The sequence below is a fragment of the Notothenia rossii genome (assembly GCF_949606895.1).
Source record: "Notothenia rossii genome assembly, chromosome: 11".
NCBI lineage: Eukaryota > Metazoa > Chordata > Actinopteri > Perciformes > Nototheniidae > Notothenia > Notothenia rossii.
Window position 1 is genome coordinate 9,675,616 of NC_136910.1, and position 21,072 is coordinate 9,696,687.

Consider the following 21,072-nt stretch of genomic DNA (forward strand, 5'->3'; position numbering starts at 1 on the left):
TTAAAAAATAAAGCCCAACTTTGAGTTATGGTAACAGATAAACTCACATATACATACATACATATCCTGTCTGACTGCAATAATCCTGTCTGACTGCAATAAAATCCTGGATGCAACACAACTTCCTCAAACTCAACAGCAATAAAACTGAACTCCTCCTCATCGGCTCCAAATCCACCCTCAGCAAAACCCCCAACCTGACACTCACCAACGATGGCACCCCTGTTTCCCCCTCCACCCCCCCCCCCCCCCTCTCCCTCGACCCCCACATCCGCCAAGTTGTAAAAACCTCATTTTTCCACCTCCGCAATATCACCAAACTCCGTCCCTCTCTCACCCGCCCCACAGCTGATCGACTCATTCACGCCTTCATCTCCTCCCGCCTTGACTATTGCAACTCACTCCTCTTCGGTATCAGCACAACATCCCTCAACAGACTCCAGCGTGTCCAGAACGCAGCCGCCAGACTCCTCACCCACACCAAATCATGGCATCACATCACCCCGGTCCTCAAAGAACTCCACTGGCTCCCCGTCTCACACCGCATTCACTACAAACTCCTGGTCCTCACCTATAAAGCCCTCCACCATCTGGCCCCCCCCTACCTCACTGACCTCCTCATCCTCTACCAACCACCCCGGTCCCTCAGATCCACCTCAGCCGGTTTGCTTTCAATCCCCAAGGCCAAACTCCGGAGCTTCGGGGACAGAGCCTTCTCTGCGGCAGCCCCGAAGCTCTGCAACTCCCTCCCCCAAGACCTCCGTGAGTCTGATTCCCTCACCCTGTTCCAGTCCCGTCTCAAAACCCACCTCTTCAACTCTGCTTATCCTTAAACCCGCCCCTCCCCCCTCTGAACCAACATCCTCCTGACTGCTTTTCTGTTTTTGTTTGTGTTTTTGTTCTTGTTTTGTTTGTCGACCTTACTCGTAATGTAAAGCGTCTTTGGGTCTAGAAAAGCGCTATATAAATCCCATTTATTATTATACATGTTGAAACAGTTTGGTTTTGTTGCGGTCAGCTGCAACCAGCAAGCTCAATATTAAGAATGTATTAGAACTAAAACAGTGGGTCTCTGTGGGACATTCACTGATGAGATATTTCTTATTCTGGTGCGGGTGCGCCTCCTTCGACCCCAGGATCTGCTGCATCCCCGTTAATCATCTGATTGTATTTGCTCTTGAAAAATCCAGCCTGAAAGTACGAAACAAATAACGTTACATAAAAAGATGCAATATAAATGAATGAACAGATAATACACTTTATTTGCATAGCACCTTTCATGCACAAAGCAGCCCCGAAGTGCTTTACAGAAAACATAACAACAATATTAAAATGAATACAGAACAAGATAAAACATCTACAGTAATAATATGTTAAAATGAAACAATTGAAAGCTAACCCAAATTAAAAGCCATATTAAAAAGATAGGTTTTTAATTTGCTTTTAAACATTTCAAGGGAGTTTGCTGTTCTAAGATCCGTTTTTAAATGTGCGTATTTAAAATAATACCACAACTCAAAATGGCCTTGTTACATAATAATGTGAAACTATGTTCAGGGTCTCACCTTATACAGGCCAGCGGTGAGTAAGGCCAGGAGAGCCAGTCCTCCCAGGGATCCTCCCACAATCTCTTTGGTGAAGTCTGGCTCAGGATACACTTCTACCTCTGCCTCAATCTGAGAGGGGAAAAGTCGGTTCAATTCAAGCTTGTTTAAAACACACATCATTTAAAAAGATAAAACGTGTAGTCACCTTGCGAACAGGAGGGTTGTTGTTGGAGCCCGACGTAAAGAAGATGTACTGGTTTCTGTCGTACTCCAACATGGCTGTGCTGGTCAAGAGGAATTTGGCAGATTTAAGTCCGATCTGTTTAGGGGGAAACATTGGTTAGTAAAATACTGATTGTGGAATAATGTTACCTCAGTTTAGCCAGCAACAGTAATTAAATGTGGATCAAATCGTTTGGGACAACCGTTCCTGTAAAAAATGCGGTTCAGTAATCAAGTTGTCGGATTTTACATTTTGAATATTTTCATACATACAATATATGGAAGGTTTTTTGTATATATTAATATAACACAGTATTAGGAATTGGGAGACATGCAACGCCAAGATGGCTTATGAGCTTATTTGCACAACCCTAATTATATTTTGACGTAAAGTAAACTATCTTTATATACACAATTATTTTTACTACAGCGTATTTGAGTCATACACAGTACATTAGTTTAATTTCTTTGGTAATTTAAAAGCATTTGTAACACTCTCAAAAAACGTCAATAGTGAAGCAATCACTTAGTTCATATTCATTTCATAACGTCAAGTAAACAATAAATAAAATACTTTTTTAAATGAATAATTATCTGCTTTTAGTAATCCTCTTTTATACCTGGTCAGATGTGAAACTATAAGATGTTTCAAATGCAGCACGTGAAATAAACAAGTCAGTTAGTTTATTATTATTCACATTACATTACATTCAAATTATTACCTGCTCTATCCATGCCGAACTAAGGTGTGCAGAAATGTAGTACGTTTGGCTGTTCAGTCTTCCAATGAAGTGACTGCACTTGAACACTCTGCAGCTGGCCACTGAGCAGTCCTGTGGGTCATTAAAATAAAACAGAGCAGAGAAAGCTGTGTTCAGGCCTGCACACTCCAGTGGAATGAAACCATAATAGTTATATCAATCTAAAACGTTGCAATTACTCATAAAGCGCATACTTACCACCAACTTATTTTTCTTTATCTCTGCAACAAAATCTGTGACAGTGGGTTTTTCATCGCTGTGTCTTGTGCAGTCTGGAATCTGAAATGGAGCCGATTTATGGTGCATTAGTTGCATTATTGATATTTGTCCATGTAGATTTAGCAAATGGAGCTGCTGTGATGCAAGTCAAATGTCAGACTTGATCTGTTTAAGTATTATTGTATCGTATAAAATAATCTATTTTTGATAGATATTTGGGTGTTCAAGGACAAGCAGTTTCCGTGTTACCTGCAAACTGCCTGAATCCACCCAGATGTCTTTATCTCCGAGCTTCACCGGCACCCTGATCACCACAGTGAGTTTCAGCGCTCTGAAATCATTTGTAACCTGAAAGAAGAGCAGAATAGAAAACATGGTAGGCATCAAATCATTGTGATGAGCATTAAGGAAAAGTCTGGACTAAAGTTTATGATTTCAAATAGATAACTTGTATTATTATAACTTTTTTACCACAATTGATTGCCGCAATGGTTTCTGCAAATTATTCTTTCCATGAGAGAAGTTGCTGTAGCTGAGGGAACTAAACAGACGTATTAAACATTTGATAGATATTAGGTACTAAAATGCCAGTTTTAAAAAATATATCTTTAGTTTCACATAAAACAACACAAACCTTTCAATTGTAGCAAAAATGCTGTACTTCACATTGATCTCTTTCTTTTGGTACAGTTCACTTGAGTTGGAGTGCTGATTATTCCCACTAGAGAAAGAGAAAAATATATGTGTACAAATGATAAAAGCAGTAATGCACACGTGCCTGTTGGTGTGCTTATAATGCATGTTGCTTAGCAGTACCTGGTAGCATTTGCAGAAACAAAAATCGTCCTTTCAAGTTGACTATTGGTTTCAACCCCATAGGAGACGATGAATAGGACCTGAAATGACATGAATTAAGATCAGATAGGCTATTATATGTCTGTAGCAGTACAACACTCGGTGCAAAAGACAAACCTTAGCATTGCTCTTCAAAATAGGCTTGTCAACTGTGCAGTCTGTTCTTCCTCGCATTAAACCGTCTTCAGTGTCCAAGGAGTTGCACTCAATTCTTCCCTGTAGTTCAAAAGAATTGAAGAAAATCGCAAAATTAAGTGAGAATGGGATGACTGGAGATTAAATGAAGCAGATTTGATTTGATGCCTTACCTGCAGAATTGTAAACTTCCTATAAGAGAGTCCAGGTGGGTATGTGAGAATGACGTGGCTGTTATAAGAGTTTTCCCCACTGTTCTCCATGAAGACAGTGACATCCAGCAGTTCATCAATACCCACTCTGACCTCTGAGGATCTGACAGATTATAAAGAAAAATTAAGGTAGATTACATTACGTTAAGGTGCGTTCCAATAATCATATTACAACTATATGTGTCAATACATGGTAGGCTAATTGTCAAATGCAGCATGCCAAAAATAGCAGGATGTCATACTGCATCTGGTAGCATTTAGCAGTGAGCAGCATACTTTTCTGGCTATCCTCCTGACCCAGACCCGAGGGTTCAAAAAGTTTGTATTTGTAAGCATAGTGCATTCAACAGTACTTTGTACAGGCAGCTACATTAATTACTGAAGTGAAAAGGCATGCTGTTTGAAGCAGCCAAGAGTCTAAAGCTACAGTATGCTAGCAGCTCTGTGAGCTGAGGCACAGCAAGACCACCTAGTGTCAGCAAAAAGTATTACAAATAATGATTACAACAAAATGCAAAAAAATAAAATATATTTTAAGATCATCTTTAATCATCTGATTCGTCTGTACATTGCTGTACATCGCTCTTCGGTCTCACCGGAAGTTGATTTGTCTGCGCAATCTTGAGTAGCGTCCCAATCATAGATATAAACACTAGATGGCTCATGGGAGATTTTCCAGCGTAGCTCACCGGCCGCCATCTTGCTACAGTCAACAGCTACTCTGGTACGCGCTATGGCAGCTGTTGTAAGGTGAGTGATCTGCACAAAAATACTCTTAACTCGCTGAAATCTTGACTGATTTACAAACGGTTTGGTTTATTATAAACATTATTAGCATGGCTATGATACAGGATGCGCGGACATGTTGAAATTGCAGCTTTTCTTTGTGTATGTGGTTCATATTTATTAGCTGGCTAATAACAAGAGGCTGTGAGTGAGACCTAGTATTACAAAGTTGACCCAGCAACTTTAACGACACCAGTGGGAGAGGCAGAACTGCTCTTTCCATTCAACATAACTTAAAGAGCCTGTGACAGCCTCCCAACAACTGTTGTGCAATGACATATTGGGCTACTAGTCATCTCGAACCGTCAGTTTAAAAAAGAAGGTGCGATACCGTTCCGATAAATATCAATAATTTCGAACATCGCAGGGAAATTCTTTCGACTCATTTTGAAGTTTTGGGGGAAGCCGAAAGTGACGTCAATGCGGGAACGCTTCACTGTGCGGCGAGAGAGCCAAACACGGACAAAGTGTGTTGTCATGCGTAGAAATGGTGAACTACTGAGTTTAGGCACGTTAATAACGTTTTAATGAAGTTGAATACAGTATATTCATATTTGTCAGTGCTTTCATGTCAATTCGGCGAACATAAACATAAATGATCGTGGTGAAGATGATGATTAAATTAGGATTACAAATCGGTAGTGAGAGCTGCTGAATTTCCTCCCGTGGGATGTGATATAAAAGCAAATCGATTGTTTTTGTAGTTGTAAACTCAAGTGGATGAAACTACGTTTATTAGTGCTTTCATGTCAATTCGGTGAACATATGATACATTAAATTATCGTGAGGATGTTTGTTTGAACCGATCTGCATTTCCTGATGAGAAAACAAACCGATGCTTTTTGTAGTTGTAGTATAGGCTACACCAACATGGATTAAACGTGTGTTTTTTTTACCACAATGTTGGGGAAATTAATGGATAAAAGGCACAGATTATTATTATTATTATTATTTCCACTCCGATTGGGACACTAGGTCCACCTTTTCCCCACAGCGAGGCTCCCCCTGTTGACAGTTTATGTGGGAGGCAGTGGGAAGTTGCCCTAAGAAGGGAGGGTTTTGTTTCCTCTGGCAGGACATTGCTCTGCAGTGAGCACTTCAGGAGTGAGGACTTTGACAGGACGGGGCAGACTGTCCGGCTCAAAGATGGTGTTGTACCAACAGTATTCAACTGCTGCTATGCTGCTCTTCAAAGTAGGGATGCCAGAAACTGACTATGATCAAAATCGAAAATCAGACAGCCCTGGCGAATAATAATTGATTCCTCCAAGTTTACAGTAAAACAAACTGGTGGTGTGCAATGGCCATTTACAATTATTAATACTATTACTATTATTAGCATTAGTCTATATTTTGGTTGAAATTAAGCCAGGAAAAAAAAATAGTAGGAAGTAGGGATGCCAGCAAATAATCGCTGGCATCCCTACTTCAAAGGGTGTATAATTGGCCAACAAGAATTCAAGGCGTATAAGATTGATATATAAATATGTGATTAAATGTCACACTTTAGTTTTTCTTTCTGCAAGTTTAGGAATAAATAATGTGTTGTGTATTACAGCACATTTTAAACACTCAAAATGTCTTTAATTATGTTTGTTTTAGCCGGAAGCAACAAGAAGCACAACCACTTCTAGAAGAACGGAAGATGACCTGCCAATGGACTTGTCTCAGGATGAACCTCGATGAGGACAAATATGTCCGCACGGAGTGGCTAACTGGAAGCGCTAAATTTCAGCGTCTATTTTGCTGGCCATGTCTTCTTTTTGACAAGGATTCGTGCTCCCTGAGCAATTCTTGGGCAACTTCAGGATTCATCGACCTTGCCAACCTGTCACGGGCTATTGAGAGGTACGGTAAATCCAAAAATCACTTAGATTGTGCTGTGAAATTGAAGCTTTTTGGACGCGTCAGGATTGACGAGGCTCTGGATTTAGCAAAAATAATTAGCACAAAGAAGCACAATGAACAAGTTGTCTGCATAAATTAATAAGTAAAATGCTTAAATTAATAAGACGAGAGAGTTTCAGCTGGAGAGTGGGTGCGGACCTGTCGGTTAGATAACAGGCGTGTGCAAGTCCTGCATCTGTGTGATACAAATGTGTGTAAAATGATACCGGGCACTGTAATCACTCATCTGGTGACGTTATTGACCACCCCCCACCCCCCGACCCAAAAAAATGGGCTTCCCCTACATTTTTCCCCACGTCACGCTACTGGAGAGATGGTCATTGATTTCAGGAGGGTGAGGACGTCTCCTCTACACCTGTGCATTCTGGGACAGGATGTGGCTGTTGTGGAGGATTACAAATACCTGGGAGTGCACTTAGACAACGGACCAGTTACGTGTATTGTTGTTGTTAGCATCTGGTGCTAGCTAGCTGCGCTAACGGATATAATGAGCTGTCAACAAGGTGGAGGAGAGTCCTCTCCTGTCAGACTGAGAGACTGATAACTACAGCTCAGAGTCTTTGGATAGTAACCTTAGTCTAAAGGCCCTGACACACCAAGCAGTCACCAGAGAACTCGCCGATGCCAACGCCGACTGTTGCGTCGCCGTGTTCTCCTGCATCTTGGCCATGTGTCGCACTGGAACACACCGCAAAGACTTCAGCCGAGTACGTACGAACTGCGCATGCGTGAGTGCCAATAACTCTCCTTACCAGCAGGCGGCGGTAGTGTGTATTCATCATTCAAAAGAGGCAACAACCCGGAAGACAGAGAAGAAGAACAGACTACGTGATTTAAACAAACAACAAATAGCGTGTGCGTTCCATTTTCACTCTCGTCCATCGAAAACATGTTTCGTGCGGTACTGGAGCTATCAGCCATTGGAGTGTTGCTTGTGGAAGACATTCTCAAGCAACCATTTCACTTCTCATGCACTGATTCGCTAGCTGAACAGCCAATCAGAGTGATTTCTTTGTCCGACTGCCTGTGGCCGACGCACGGCCGATTCCACATGTTGAATCGGCCGTGCGTCGGCCATGAGAAGCCAAATAAGGCGTGTCACGGCCGACAGGACGTTAGTTTGGGCGACAGGACACGCTTCGTCGTCCGACTAACAAAAATGGCCGATTTCGGCCTGGTGTGTCAGGGCCTTAAGTTCTCTGTGGGTCTCAAACGGATTGGTCACCATTTATGTAAACACATATTTCCATTTGAAGGGGGAGTGATTAGTAAAATACGCATGAATAATAAAAAAAAAGTTAAGTAGGTGAAAAAAGGGAAGGTAAACTTTAAAAACTTGTTGAGAGCTAAGGAGAAGGGGGGAGAGGGGGGAGACAGGTGAGGCTGGTTCAGGAGCCCAGACACACTCACAACTATAAATGAACCAAAAATAAATAAATAAACAAGTTTCAATGTTTTTTCATATTGGATATGGTATGTTATTTGTTATGGCTATTGCCTTGTCCTTTACGCTGCTGTAACTAAAAAATGTTTCTCAAATTGGGATCAATAAAGTACCATCTTATCTTATCTTATCTGCATGTGGAATGTCACTAACAAATGAGAGCATCATATGGCTTGTCATATTAAATCCTTTATCTCCGTGTTACCCAGGAAGGTCTATGATGCACCGTGCTGTGAAGTGGTAACGTATTTCAAAGGTTCTGGATTGGATTTCTGTTTACAAATCCAGAAACTAAATACAAAACTAGGACGATATGAAGATCTCATGTCAAAATAATTGTGATAAATGACACAGAACTGGCCAGGACCTACTGTCCGTGAGATAATTTTATGTTGGTTTGGTTCTTCTGATAAAGGTGTGAATATCTAAATAATATACCATCATATGCTTTTTTCATTAGTTGTGTCCCTGTTCTTCAAGCTAAGGCATTGCTAAATTAACAACACTTGGTTTACAGAGTGGTAACATGAGACTGATTTTTATATATAAAATATAAATATATTTTAATTTTATAATTTATTTTAAATATTAACAATCTAATAAAATAAATGAAAATATATATGTATTTCTATCAACACGTAATGAAATAAGACCCCACGGTTTGATGAGTGATAGGTGTGTGGGCTGTCTTTCATTTTGACACACAGAAAAATGTTATAATAAACATACATGTATACTGTATGTTAAATGGATATATCCGCCTTCTTTCATTTATCTTTCCATTTCCACAACAATATACCTATTTTGGACATAGTTTGAATGGTGATTAATCATGATTAATACATTTTTAAGATGTGATTAATCTGATGAATCTTTTTTTAATAGTTTGACAGTCCTAATATATATATATACCGGTAAACATAAATACCTAGCTATTGCTTTATCTGCTTAATGTTATTTTCATATGAAAGTCCATGATTATAAGTATGCAGTATAATAACTACATCTTTGATGTTTATAAAAAACCAAACCATTTGAAATTTGGTTGAAAATTGAGCAATCTATGGTTATTTAAATAGTAAAGCATAATGTTATGAATGAGAGCACTGCCTGTAGCAAGATGGCGGCCATGTGGCAACGTCGGTCTCCATTGGCCAGCAGCGCGGGTGAGTCATCTAGTGTTTATATATATCTATGGTCCCAATGGCCTTATTTTTGCCGGAGGAGCGAGGAGCGATAATGGAGGAGCTATAATCGAGGAACCACCAGACCATCCTTCGATGAAATCCTCAGACACTTGCCCCGCCCCCTTACTGTGTATCGCTCACTGATTGGACGATGCAATGCATGCACTGATCTGATGCTTCTTGACATGAGAGCAGTTTCCAAGCGGAGTGAAGAAAATACATGAACCTCACGGGAGTCACTCCTCAGTTTATACCGTGTTTTGTTTCAATCAATGTATCATTTAGTTACAAATATGTGATATATCTGAAAAACAAAGTGTGCAATCCAAGGAATGTTAATCTAACTGGGTTTTGATAGATAACATATCTCTTTTTCTTTTGTAGGGGCAACGCAGCATTACACTTACAGAAAACACCAAAGTTAAGCTAAACGTTTGTAACTCACTTGGTAAAGTTGAAATCCACTTTCATGGTATCTACACACACATTGTCCGTGCCGCAGTTGATCTCAAACCCTAACTGTGGAAGAGAGAATGAAGTAAAACACGTTTGTTTAGAAAGATTAGACACCACATTTAAAAGTCGGACATCCATAAAATAACAATTGACTGGTGTTAAGAAGGACACTGAAGCGTTGTTAAAATAATATTCTGACAGACAATGAAGACAATGTGTAAGACGTGTTAGCATCCCTTTACTTACGCGATGAAACGTTGTTGTCTGAGCCTGCAGGGCGAGACTCGGCCTGAGCCTTTGGGCAGACGGCAATCCTTCAAAGGTGAATTTGAGTTCATTGTCCAGCGCATTGAGAGAATCTTCTGGACAAGCCTGCAAGACGAGGGCACTATTATGAAATGTTTTTTGTCAATGCAGCGTGGGTTGAACTCATCGGCATCAAACATGGCATTTGTCAGCATTTTGTATTTCTAACAACTCACCTCAACTAAGAATTGTTCTGTGTTGCATGTCTGCCTAGTCAAGTCGAGAGAAATGTTTCTAGACACCTCTCGTTGTTTCCCAACAACGTAAGCTCGGTTGTTTGGGACTTTGCGGGTGGCATCCAGTGTTAAAACATAATTAATCTTTGCTTGAGCTGTAAACGATCAGAGTTTCATTTAGAGTTTATTCATGTTAACAGTTATTTAAATGCATGGAAAGGGGGAGTATGGGGTACCTTGCAGGACTCCAGAGCGTCTTGTCATGCTGAAGCAGATTTTAGCTTGGATCTCCAAAGGTTTTGTGCAGTCTGAGTTTTGAGTAGAGATTTGGCTTGGGTCGAACGACACTCTAGCTTCTACCATTACTATAGGCTTTGATCTGGGAAATTGAAGGAGCAGGAAAACATAGTTGGATAACTTCCGTCTTTCTGATCAATAGTCCAGCAAATCATATCTTATCTGCCTGATACAAACCATTACTGGTGAAGAGCTAAAATGTGTAACAAAAGGTTTAACTCATCTTTGCAGTAGAATTACACTTACCTGAGTAAGACAACACTGCCCTTTGAACCCACCGCTAAATCGGGCAGATTGTCACTACTTTGGTCAAAAGACGACTGGCTGATCGACATGCCGAAGAATTTTAGTCCTTGTTTGACTTCAGAGCCAGCGATCCTCTAAATAAATGGAAACATTTTGATTAGTTTTTGATATGGCGTAAGCCACAACTACTGGGTCATGTTTCTCGCTCACCTGTGTGTAGGTAGAACTGATCCTTTTCCTTATTCCACCTTCGCCGTGGAAAATGTAGATGCTGCCTTGACCGTCGTTCTCCAAAGGCGCTCCAACTGCCAAATCCCTAAGACCATCTGTGTCCAGATCCGGCAGTACAGCAAGGGAAGACCCAAACCTTCCTCTTTGAGATGCATCCCCTCTCAGTACTGATGGAGAATCTAAGTGGCACTCAACATCCTGGTAGAAATATAGGGATGAGTGTCAATGTTTGCATTGTATTTAAAGAAACCGATTCATTCAATGGCACCAGATGAAACTGTCATTTACCAAACGAGATACGGTGCAAACGTAAACCCTTCCCTCTCGATCAGAGTCAATGTACATTGGGGCGGATATGAGGATAAGGTCAGAGTATCCGTCTTTATTCACGTCCATCGCACAAACAACGGCACCAAAATATTCACCAACCTGAAACTGTGAAAGCAACAAATACATACATAAAACAATAAATTGCTTTCTTTCAGGACTGTTGGATCATTTTGAAAGATAAGCACATACCTGCCATTGAGAGGGGTCAATAGTTTTGTAGTTCTGTTGGTCGTAAACTACCCTCACAACTCCTCGGTGTTTATATCGTGGAGCACCCATAATTGTCAATGTGCCTCTTTTCGTCCTGGCAACAGCCATGGAGTACCCTGAAATTAAAGCTCATTGGTCAAAAGTCTGAGAAAACTGTGCAGATCTTAGTTTTTTTAATTACCACTGCAGAAAATGAATATGCACAATAAATTATTTAGAAAATATTGATCCTTACATAAAAATACTTAATTTAGATAGAGATCACTAGATTACAAATTGTAATCTTTAAACTATAAAGTATCATACATACATAGAGACACTTTATTATCAGCTTCCGTTAAGACATTTGTAAAAACACAATACTGACTTTTTCTGACTGATAATGCTTTTTGAACAACAATAATATTAATAACTTAACAACAGAGAGGACACACATTCGCAGTGGAGCAGTACAAGTACAAGATGTACATTTTGAATTTGTATTTATATATATATATATATATATATATATATATGTGTGTGTGTGTATACTATATGTATTTAGCTTACCCACGTAACTGTCTTCCTCTATCTTGGCCTCAAATGAGCCTGTCTTCTGGAGTGTGCCCATTGAGTATTGCAGGTAGCCTCCCTTCCACACATTCGCCCCAACCATACCGATCTGAACTCCCTTCAATTCAAACAGATGTTAAATTAAACAGGCTTTCCAAAAAAAAACATTCCACTATTTGCTAAACTTATTGAATGAAGTTAAATAAGTAGTAAGTAACTTGTGTCCCAAACATCTCCCAAAAAACATGATGCATATTCTGCTTTCTATCAACATACGCTGATACAACGAGTTACAAAGATACAAAGGCATGTTCATCTATGTATTTGCATTGTCCAGTGAATTTCAAGTGTGCTTTTTTATTACCCCAGGTACATAAACTGCACTGAATCCCTCTTGAGCCATTTCCTTTTTCAGTGACTCTCCACCTGTTTGCGATCCTGTAATGGAAATAATGCATGAATTGGCCCAATGACCTCTCAATGCAGCATGATTCAATGGTCATGTCCTGACTCCTGATACCTACTTATATACAGTTTAATTAAAAAGAGCAGATTCGTTACAAATCAAAGTCCATGCTTTGACTGAAGTTGTATGCAGGTTGACATTTCAAAGACATTTTCACCATCATTACTTTACCTTCAATAGCAAAGAGTTTGGCCTGCAAAGTCGCCCTTATTTTTTCAAGGGCGTCAAAGTTCTGCACTCGAAAAACATTTTCCGTGGGAGAAGATGAAATGGTTTCCAGTTCCTGTTTTGCTGCATATGAGTCAAATGCGGACCCCACCTGGAGATGTTAAAAACAAAGGTTTGAGATATTGTGCTGCGCCAAAGAGTCGACTTAATGCCAGAGTGGAACTGAAGAACTTACTCCAATAGCAAATCGAACAATTTTGTTTCTCTCAGCTAAGTCTGCTGAAGTTTTGAGATTATTCCGGTCGTTTGATTCTCCATCGGTGATGACTATCAAGACCTTTTTTGTATTGGGTCTGGAACCTCGACTTCTTGTGAAAACATTATTGCTGTCAAAAGAAAGATGCAATTTCAATACATGTTTGCATTATGCAGTATCAAATGTTAAATTGGGACAACACAATGCCTTACTTTTAACAATTTACACAGAAGATGTCAGTTTCGGAAAATTTATTTTAATGCAGGAATACTGACCTAATAATCATAATCATCAAATACTATTTAGCTTTGAGAAATGTAAAAATTGCCATCTGTTTTTTTAATCTTTTAGGATTTGGATTACTATTTTATTTGCAGTACTTTTTTTAAATACTTATACTGTAAATGTGATTAAACAAAATTACAGTAACAGCAACTTGATAAAAAAAGGTTCAGACTCATGATCTGTAAAGAGTTAAAAGGTGTTATAGCTATAATACTTTTTAACTTTTACTAGATGAATCACCAAAGATACCTGCTTTTTTTTTTTACCCAATAAACACTGCCACTAAAATGTGCAACACACTCTAATGTGTTTGTAGGTCCAATTTAAGAAATGTTTTTATTTTTCCATCACACAATTCAAAATGCCTAAACCCAATGATGCTTTGACAGACTCAATACATTTTTACAATAAAAGAAAATGAATTCTGGAAAACGTTGCTCACAAATGGGAATTCAACATAATGATGACACTTACACCACAAACTCGATGGCTTTGGCTGTGAAGGTGAAACCTCTGAGTTGCCTAATGTCGTCAACTTTAGATTGCCATGATTGAGTTCCAGAAAAGAAATCATTAAAGTAATAATGTACTTTTGGTTCTCTAGAGAACTGGGAAATAGAAAACTGAGAATAGGAAAAACAAAAATTCAAGTTAATATCACAGTCAACGCATTTTAAAATGTACCTGTCAAATTTCTTGTAGAAATTATTAAGAATAGTTTTAAACTCTGAAAATCACTTCTCTGATTTTGTCATATGGTCAGTGTAAACATAAACGTACCGTTGTGTCAAGTGGCAGGAGTGAGTCGACAACATTTCTCACAAATCTCTTCATTAATTGAAAGTCCGGATTGTTGACGCTGCCTGAACCATCCAATAGAAATGCAATATCTGCTGCTCGGCACTCTGTCAAAGACATTTCAACAAATTTAAAAGTGAGTTTAATTTTTTTTTATTATATTAAGTCCGATAAAAGCAGCAAACTGGGACCCTATTTAATGTATAATAAGCTCTTTATCTTTCTCCTACTGCCTGTGCTGCAGCACCTCTTTTCACCCTCTGTCTGAAACCAGAGCCCAGTCTGCTCTGATTGGTCAGCTGGCCAGCTCTGTTGTGATTGGTCAGCAGCTTAGAGATTTCCCGACCCTTAGCCTATCATGTACAATGTGTTGGAGCGCTAGCTAATAGAAGCGCAGATGTTACATAGTGATGTCATGATGTAACAGAAGTAAACAAAGGAGTCCAATGGAGGTGTTTCAGGCAGGGGGGGGGGAGTTAGTCGGAGAGAGAAACTTCCTCTGGAGAAAATTGCGGATTTTAGCCTTTGCAGACCATTTACATGCACACAAACCTATAACACTACAGGAAATAGAAAACCCCCAAAAAGCCTAATAGGGCCCCTTTAAATAATACATGACTATTGGCTCATATAGGAACTTCTCTTTTGGCATGTGCTGATATTGCAGGTAGCCTTCTTTCCACTCATCACTACCAAAACGGCTATCTCAATTCACCTTTAAAATTACACTGTCATATTCTGCCACTAGGGGTCTCTTACTCAAAACAATTACAAAAGCTTAACAGCTAATCATGGAAGTCTGTCATTTCAGTCTTTCTCCTGTTTAGGATTTTATTGTTCAGGAGGTTTTTACCAGAAGCTGTATTATCCGCAGAGGTCTCCTCCTCTCCAAAACAAACATACCCAATGAGTAAATCTGATAAACCCACTGATTAAATCCAGCTTTTTAAATAAAATCTGTTTCCTGGGTGGAAGCATGAGGGGCTACAAGCTAAAGGCTAATACTAGCTCCGCTGTTAACTAAAGATTTAGATGCCAATGACCAAAACAGTTAGGGCTAGCGGTAAAGGTGTTGTAGTTTGTTTTTGTAATGTGTCAAGTTTGTCCAAGTTTCCTAGTATGCACCGTGACAGGTACAGACAGTATAACTGTATGCTACACCCATAAAATGTAGGAGTTTATTTTTGTTTTATTCTTATATGTACATTACAACCATTGTATGTGTAATTATGAGTGTGTCTGCTGACATCATAAAGGAAACAGACCTTACATCTGAATAAGTGATTTAGAAATATCTGTTCCCATGCTATTAATGGCAGTGTACTAACAATACTTCCATGATTTGCTCTCGTCTTTCATTAACCTGTTTTACAACATAGTCTATGGGTACATATGTCCGTTTTCATGCAGGAAAAAGGATGAATTAAGGGCTCAACACTTTAGAAAAGCCTCTTGGTAAGTTACTACAACGATTCCTATGCAAGTTGTGTTTATTGTTTATGGTGTTTAAGTCTTAGTGTGTCCATGTAGATTATTCCATATTTACCTTGTGCAGTAGAAGGTACAGGACCTTGGATGCCATTAGATCTGTCTATCTGCATGCATATACCGCTGTACATGGTGATACTTTTGCAGTCTGTTGGAATGGTTGGTCCACATGCCTGAAAGAGACAAAGTCCTGATTGATGAGTATTATGTTGCTACCGGTGTTGTCCTTTAATGAAATGTAAAGCAGAGAAAAAAAGATTTAACTGGTAGAATGACAAATAATAAGGATTTTCAGTTTACTTGCTCACCAAAGTGTTGTCTGTGGTTGGATCATTTGTCATTGTTAAACCAAGAGACATGTTGATGGCAAATCCTGGCACTGCATTGAAAAAGTCATGTTGAAAAAATATAATTGATCAACACAACAACAGCCTCAGTCACAAGTCACAACTACAAACCCCCGCTGTCTCATGGAGAGACACCGCAGGTTCCTTCCTTCCTGCAGCGGAAGGAAGGAAAACACACACACACACACACACACACACACACACACACACACACACACACACACACACACACAAAACAACACAGACTATAACACCCCTTGCTGTTAAATACCAACCATACGTGCAATATATATATATATATATATATATATATGCCGTTAATAACTGCAATATATACCTGGCTGCTAAATACTAAAAACTGTTACAGGATTTGTTATTATATCCTAACTTTTCGTTAACTTAGTACTTTTTAATGCATGTAACATATGTAACATTAAGCTGTCTGTGGCTCTTTTTCTGCTGTAACAACGCACATTTCCCCTCTGTGGGACTAGTGAAGGTATTTTGATTCGGATTCTGAAACCTCAGCAAAACTCCTTCCGGATCAAGCAGAAAATAGAATTTGAGAGAAAATCAATATTGTCTCCCAAATTCTATGTTTTGCTTGATGACTTCTTCATCTTTTTCAGAAAAACTGGATGAAAAACTGTTTTTGAGATTCACTAACCAACCTTTTGTTTCTTGTTATTCGTTGTGTAAACAGGCAATGAGAATCCTTTTTTAAAAATATACTATTTATACTTGAGTTTAATATTTATGAAGCGTTTGGCTAGTTTCTTACCTGGAATTGTTAGGGGACTGCATGATTCAGTTTCGGCGGAGCATTTAAATATTTTCCCCCTTTCTGTGGAAGACGACTGTGCAAGAGGAGCACTGACCAGCAAGCTGAGGAAACACAAGCAGACAGACATGTAACTGAGCAGTGTAGCTAAATGGGAAAACATTTAAAATGCTACTTGAGATTCAGCATTGGTGTGAGATACACACGATGGAAAAGCTAGAACACATTCTGCCTTATAGACCCATGTTCCACAACAACATCCATGCTTTGACTTACTCTGAAGGCCTCTGCACCACCTGGTACCCAAAACCTTCGTAAGAGTTCTTCAGGGTCTTCCAAGCCACAGGATCGATGTTGAAACAAAGTGCAGCTTTTAACACTGAGGAACGAGCAGAAAAAAGAATAACGAAACCAAAGCCACTAAATGAAGAATGTTAATGTGACATTAACACTTGTTTTGCATATAGTTAGCTAATAGAAACATGTATTGTATGTGCTGCTTTCCAAGATGTTGAGGCCGGTTTGGTCTCAAAACCACTTTTTTTAACATTTTGATGCATGTTGGACTCTGAATTGTCTTAGTCTTGAGTTTTACGTATAGTAAGGAAGTGTTTTTGGTCATCGACCTTCATTTAACATTGCAACATTTTCTATTTATACCTATGTTGCAACTAATCTGTTGCCTGCATTTACATTAACAGGCTGTGATCACCACTGTGTGGGTGTGATTATGCATGAAATCAATGGAATAACATTGTCAGGACGCTAGGACTCTGTATGCTGTCCCTCTTTCCTCAGATTCGACTGGACCTATTTCTTCAACTTGACTTTGGCTTGATTAAGTTGGTCTTGATGACTAAAGCTCGGCTGCCTTTAGTAGCCTAAATGTAAAAGTGATGTGGATTTATATCTGCCATGTTAACAAACAAAACCACCAGGGAGCGTCAGTGTCATACATTTACAAATAAATTCAACTTCAAAAGTAAAGATAAAGACACAAAGAAACGATTTATGTTTAAAAAATATAATTTCTACATGAGCAGAAAATGAAGTAACCCTTGCTCTGTGTGAGTTATAGTCACATTTAGAGGACCTTCAATTGTAGTTCAATACTGTTTAAAATAAATAACTGACACTACCTAGAGACTATAGGGCAATCTAGGAGGTCTATATTTCATTTTGACCCTCCATTTTACATTTCCTGACTTCGACTGATTTGCGTTGCACAAATGAAGTCTTCCGTTTTTCCTTTTTTGGCCACAACGTGAGGTTTTCTGTACAATTGTACTCACTGGCGTATTACTTCCTCATGGTTTCTCAAGTTTAAAAGAGATGAATATAAATAGAAACAATGTGTTGAACTACCTTAACTTCTCTGATCTTATACATGTGTTAAAGGTAGTAATTTTGGAGAAACCAGCTCGAGTGCGCTAGAATGTGAAAATAGACCACCTGTGAAAATCTGCCACTTCCTTACAGAGCCCCTCCTCCAACAAACACGAACGCGCACATGACCAATGAGGGCACGAGATAAGTTTGTGCACAGATGGAAGGCTGACAGGCAGGTAGGCCATCCAGTTACTTTAGCCGGGCCGGCTCAGATGATTGGTCGTGCTTTTTACAGCGCTACGGCTTCCACAGATGACATTTATGGATTTGTTGTCAAAGCACTTCAGATATTCATTGCTATCGGGATGTTAAGAGCATGGAATATAACAAAAAGTGTATCTCGAGCCGGTTTCTCAAAATTACCTACCTACCTTTAACTTCTCTGATTGTATACTTGTGTTAAACCTCAGGCTAACCCCAACCTCTTGATTATGATGTACATTCAAAAGTCTGACGAAATAACATCATAGTCTTGTTGTCATAGCTTCTAACCCTAACCCATATCATTTGTATCAGATTGAATCACCATAGGTTCTGCTTTTACTTGTGACCAGTATAGCCTTAGTTGGGTAACAGCAGTCTTTGACTTCAGAATGACACAAATACTGCAATATATGTCATGCATTTCGGTTGTGTTAAAACACAGCATTGTGAGAGAACAGAAATTCATTTAGTGAGATAAAAATGTTAGATTGTCACTCAATAAATATAAACAGAACTCTCTATGTATCACCAGAAGCAGAAGCTATCAGTAACGTGGCAGCAGGAAGTGGCCCTGCCCTCCTACCCCCTGCTGAGAATGAGATACTTAGGATAGTGCTGTTTTTATTGCATATTTTTATTACATAATAATTTGCTCATATTATGTCTTGTTCTGCTTCTCATGCCTTCCTGACTGAACTTCTAGCTCCAGTTTTAACAAATGGATACGTTGCTTGGAATTTTTGACTTCTGTTTTAACTGGTGGATTCATTTTGTTCCTTGTTGAGCTGGACTGAAGTTTAAGCTTCTGTTTAACCTGCTTTTGTGAATTTATTTTGTTTTTATTTTATTTCTAGATTAAAAGCGTAGATAAATGTACACCTTTTATCTCAACCCCCCAAGTCATGTTCATTTATAAATGCATAATTAGACTTAGCAGCTTATAGGTCCGACTCATTGGTAAAAGTAACAAATTGCATAAAATGCTGGGGTTTTTTGCCTCTCATATTTCAAATGTCATGCTTTTCTCTGTTTTACATCATCAGATACATATCTTTGGGTTTTGGACTAACAAAACAAGACACTTTAATACATAACAGTAGATTTTTAGGAACTGGGATGTGGCCATTTTAAAAGACTAAACGATTAGTTAATCCAAAAAAGATTATAGATAATGGAAATAATAACTATTAATGATGCCCTTTATTCATATAGGAGGTATTCATCATTTCACCCTGTTCACTTTTACTAATAACATACATACTATAACTTTATGATAATACATTTCTATGATTTCAGCATGCTGTAGGAACATAACAATGTATTAAATGACAGGATTGTTTTAACAGCTGCCTTAAAGATCTATAAAGAGAGACACAATCAGAAAGTATAAACTTGTCTTACCTGACAAAAGAATGAAAATGATCCAGTCCATTGTGTTATTCCCATGGAAACACTAAACGTGTAAAATATTCTGAGCTCATAGACATTTATTGAAAACTTTTTTGCTCTCCGTTTGCCTAGTTACAATTTGTACCACTGCAACTGTCAAAGAGGGGGGTGTTGAAAGCAAAATGCAGAAATCACAAGGTGACAGCTCGGGGGAGGCAGCCACTTAGAGGAACTCTTGTGTAGGAGGCGTTGCAGCATATATATATATATATATATATTTTAATATGAGTCATATGTTGTCACTTGATTGCACTGTTTAATTTGATCCAGTCAATATCCACGCAATCTCACGCCTACACACTTCTAAATAATCAACTATTTTTGTAACTTGGTAGAATAGTGTAGTGTATAATTATCCTTATTTGCATGCAAGGCTGATGAATAATAATTCAAACAAATAATTCAAACCTTACCCTGTCCTTTAATGTGCTGCTAAATTCTTTTAGAAAAAATACTTTTCAACAAACCTTGAACGTAGTTTTATCACTTCAAATATCCACAGTATAAGAAGGCCCGTTCCTTCTTTCTAACAGGGTTGTTGGTGTTTATAAAATGTTCTCATAGAGCATGAAGAGAGGAGGAAGTTACATTTCACATCGTTTGACACATTAAATTCCTTATATGGCCCAACCTCACTGTGATCAATGCGCACACAGTGAACGTTTGCATATAAGCTCACTCTCAAAAACCAAACCCAAAAATAAGAATGTCCATTTCTCCTTTTTGCATGACTTCCTCTGCACTGTCTGGTCCCTGTAAGCCTGTGTTCCAGTTTAATAAGTGCCTAGAATGACAAGTTGGTAGAATAGTATTTGGTCTTTATGTATATACCTGTTCATATATGGATTTTAAAAAAGACAGAATATTCTACATGGTGCCTACTGTGACATTAAAACCAATATATTTATGCACTATAACTTATTCTCAAAAAACTGATAAAGTCGAGCTGCCAGACACATGATAAACCGATGTAACTCAAATGATCTGTTTCTATTGAAATAGCTTTGCGTGTTTACTCTTTTAGCTGCCAGCCGGTTCAGGAAGTTAGCCTCTTCCTGCCACTGCTCACCAAAGATAAAACCAAATATTTAGACCTTTGTAAGGTGCAAAATGTCACATCTTTTTATATGTGTGACTTGTGCTCTGTGTCTACCTATCTGAAGAGATAACATAAAACAGATATAAAGTGCTCTGCAACCTGACTATGTGCAACCTTTGCCAAGCTTTCCAGTTCACCCTTTCCTGTCGAGCAAGGGTGATCGGGAAAGGTCAGAGAAAGGTCAAGGATCAGAGCACTGTGTCGCCGTGTCTGGGTCTGATTTCTAAATTCAGGTTAGCAATGTTGTCACATGCTCTCTGTG

At 38.9% G+C, this 21,072-nt stretch overlaps 1 protein-coding gene across 1 annotated transcript; it reads right to left on the minus strand.

The window, feature by feature from the left end:
- Positions 1–268: 268 nt before the first annotated feature.
- On the minus strand, positions 269–19,829 carry LOC307025109 (integrin alpha-M-like). The gene is made up of 30 exons (XM_079659699.1): positions 19,664–19,829; positions 16,946–17,048; positions 16,670–16,773; positions 15,850–15,920; positions 15,600–15,714; positions 14,036–14,160; positions 13,730–13,878; positions 12,950–13,100; positions 12,718–12,865; positions 12,445–12,518; positions 12,078–12,198; positions 11,508–11,644; positions 11,277–11,423; positions 10,968–11,186; positions 10,758–10,891; positions 10,451–10,593; positions 10,215–10,369; positions 9,979–10,104; positions 9,722–9,795; positions 3,913–4,054; positions 3,722–3,820; positions 3,566–3,645; positions 3,384–3,470; positions 3,221–3,290; positions 2,999–3,097; positions 2,729–2,809; positions 2,492–2,602; positions 1,753–1,866; positions 1,566–1,676; positions 269–1,191 (listed from the first exon to the last, which is right to left on the minus strand). The coding sequence occupies exons 1-30, from the start codon at positions 19,692–19,694 to the stop codon at positions 1,102–1,104; spliced, it is 3,411 nt and encodes a 1,136-aa protein (XP_079515825.1). The 5' UTR covers positions 19,695–19,829; the 3' UTR covers positions 269–1,101.
- Positions 19,830–21,072: the final 1,243 nt, after the last annotated feature.

Bases quoted from the DNA above. Each gene is read 5' to 3' on its own strand.
- LOC307025109 (XM_079659699.1), bottom strand. From the start codon at position 19,694: ATGGACTGGATCATTTTCATTCTTTTGTCAG. The intron at 11,645-12,077 runs GTAAGCTAAATA...CTTTAATTTCAG, and splicing joins AGAGGAAGACAGTTACGTGG to GGTACTCCATGGCTGTTGCC. The intron at 2,603-2,728 runs GTAAGTATGCGC...AATGACCCACAG, and splicing joins TAAAGAAAAATAAGTTGGTG to GACTGCTCAGTGGCCAGCTG.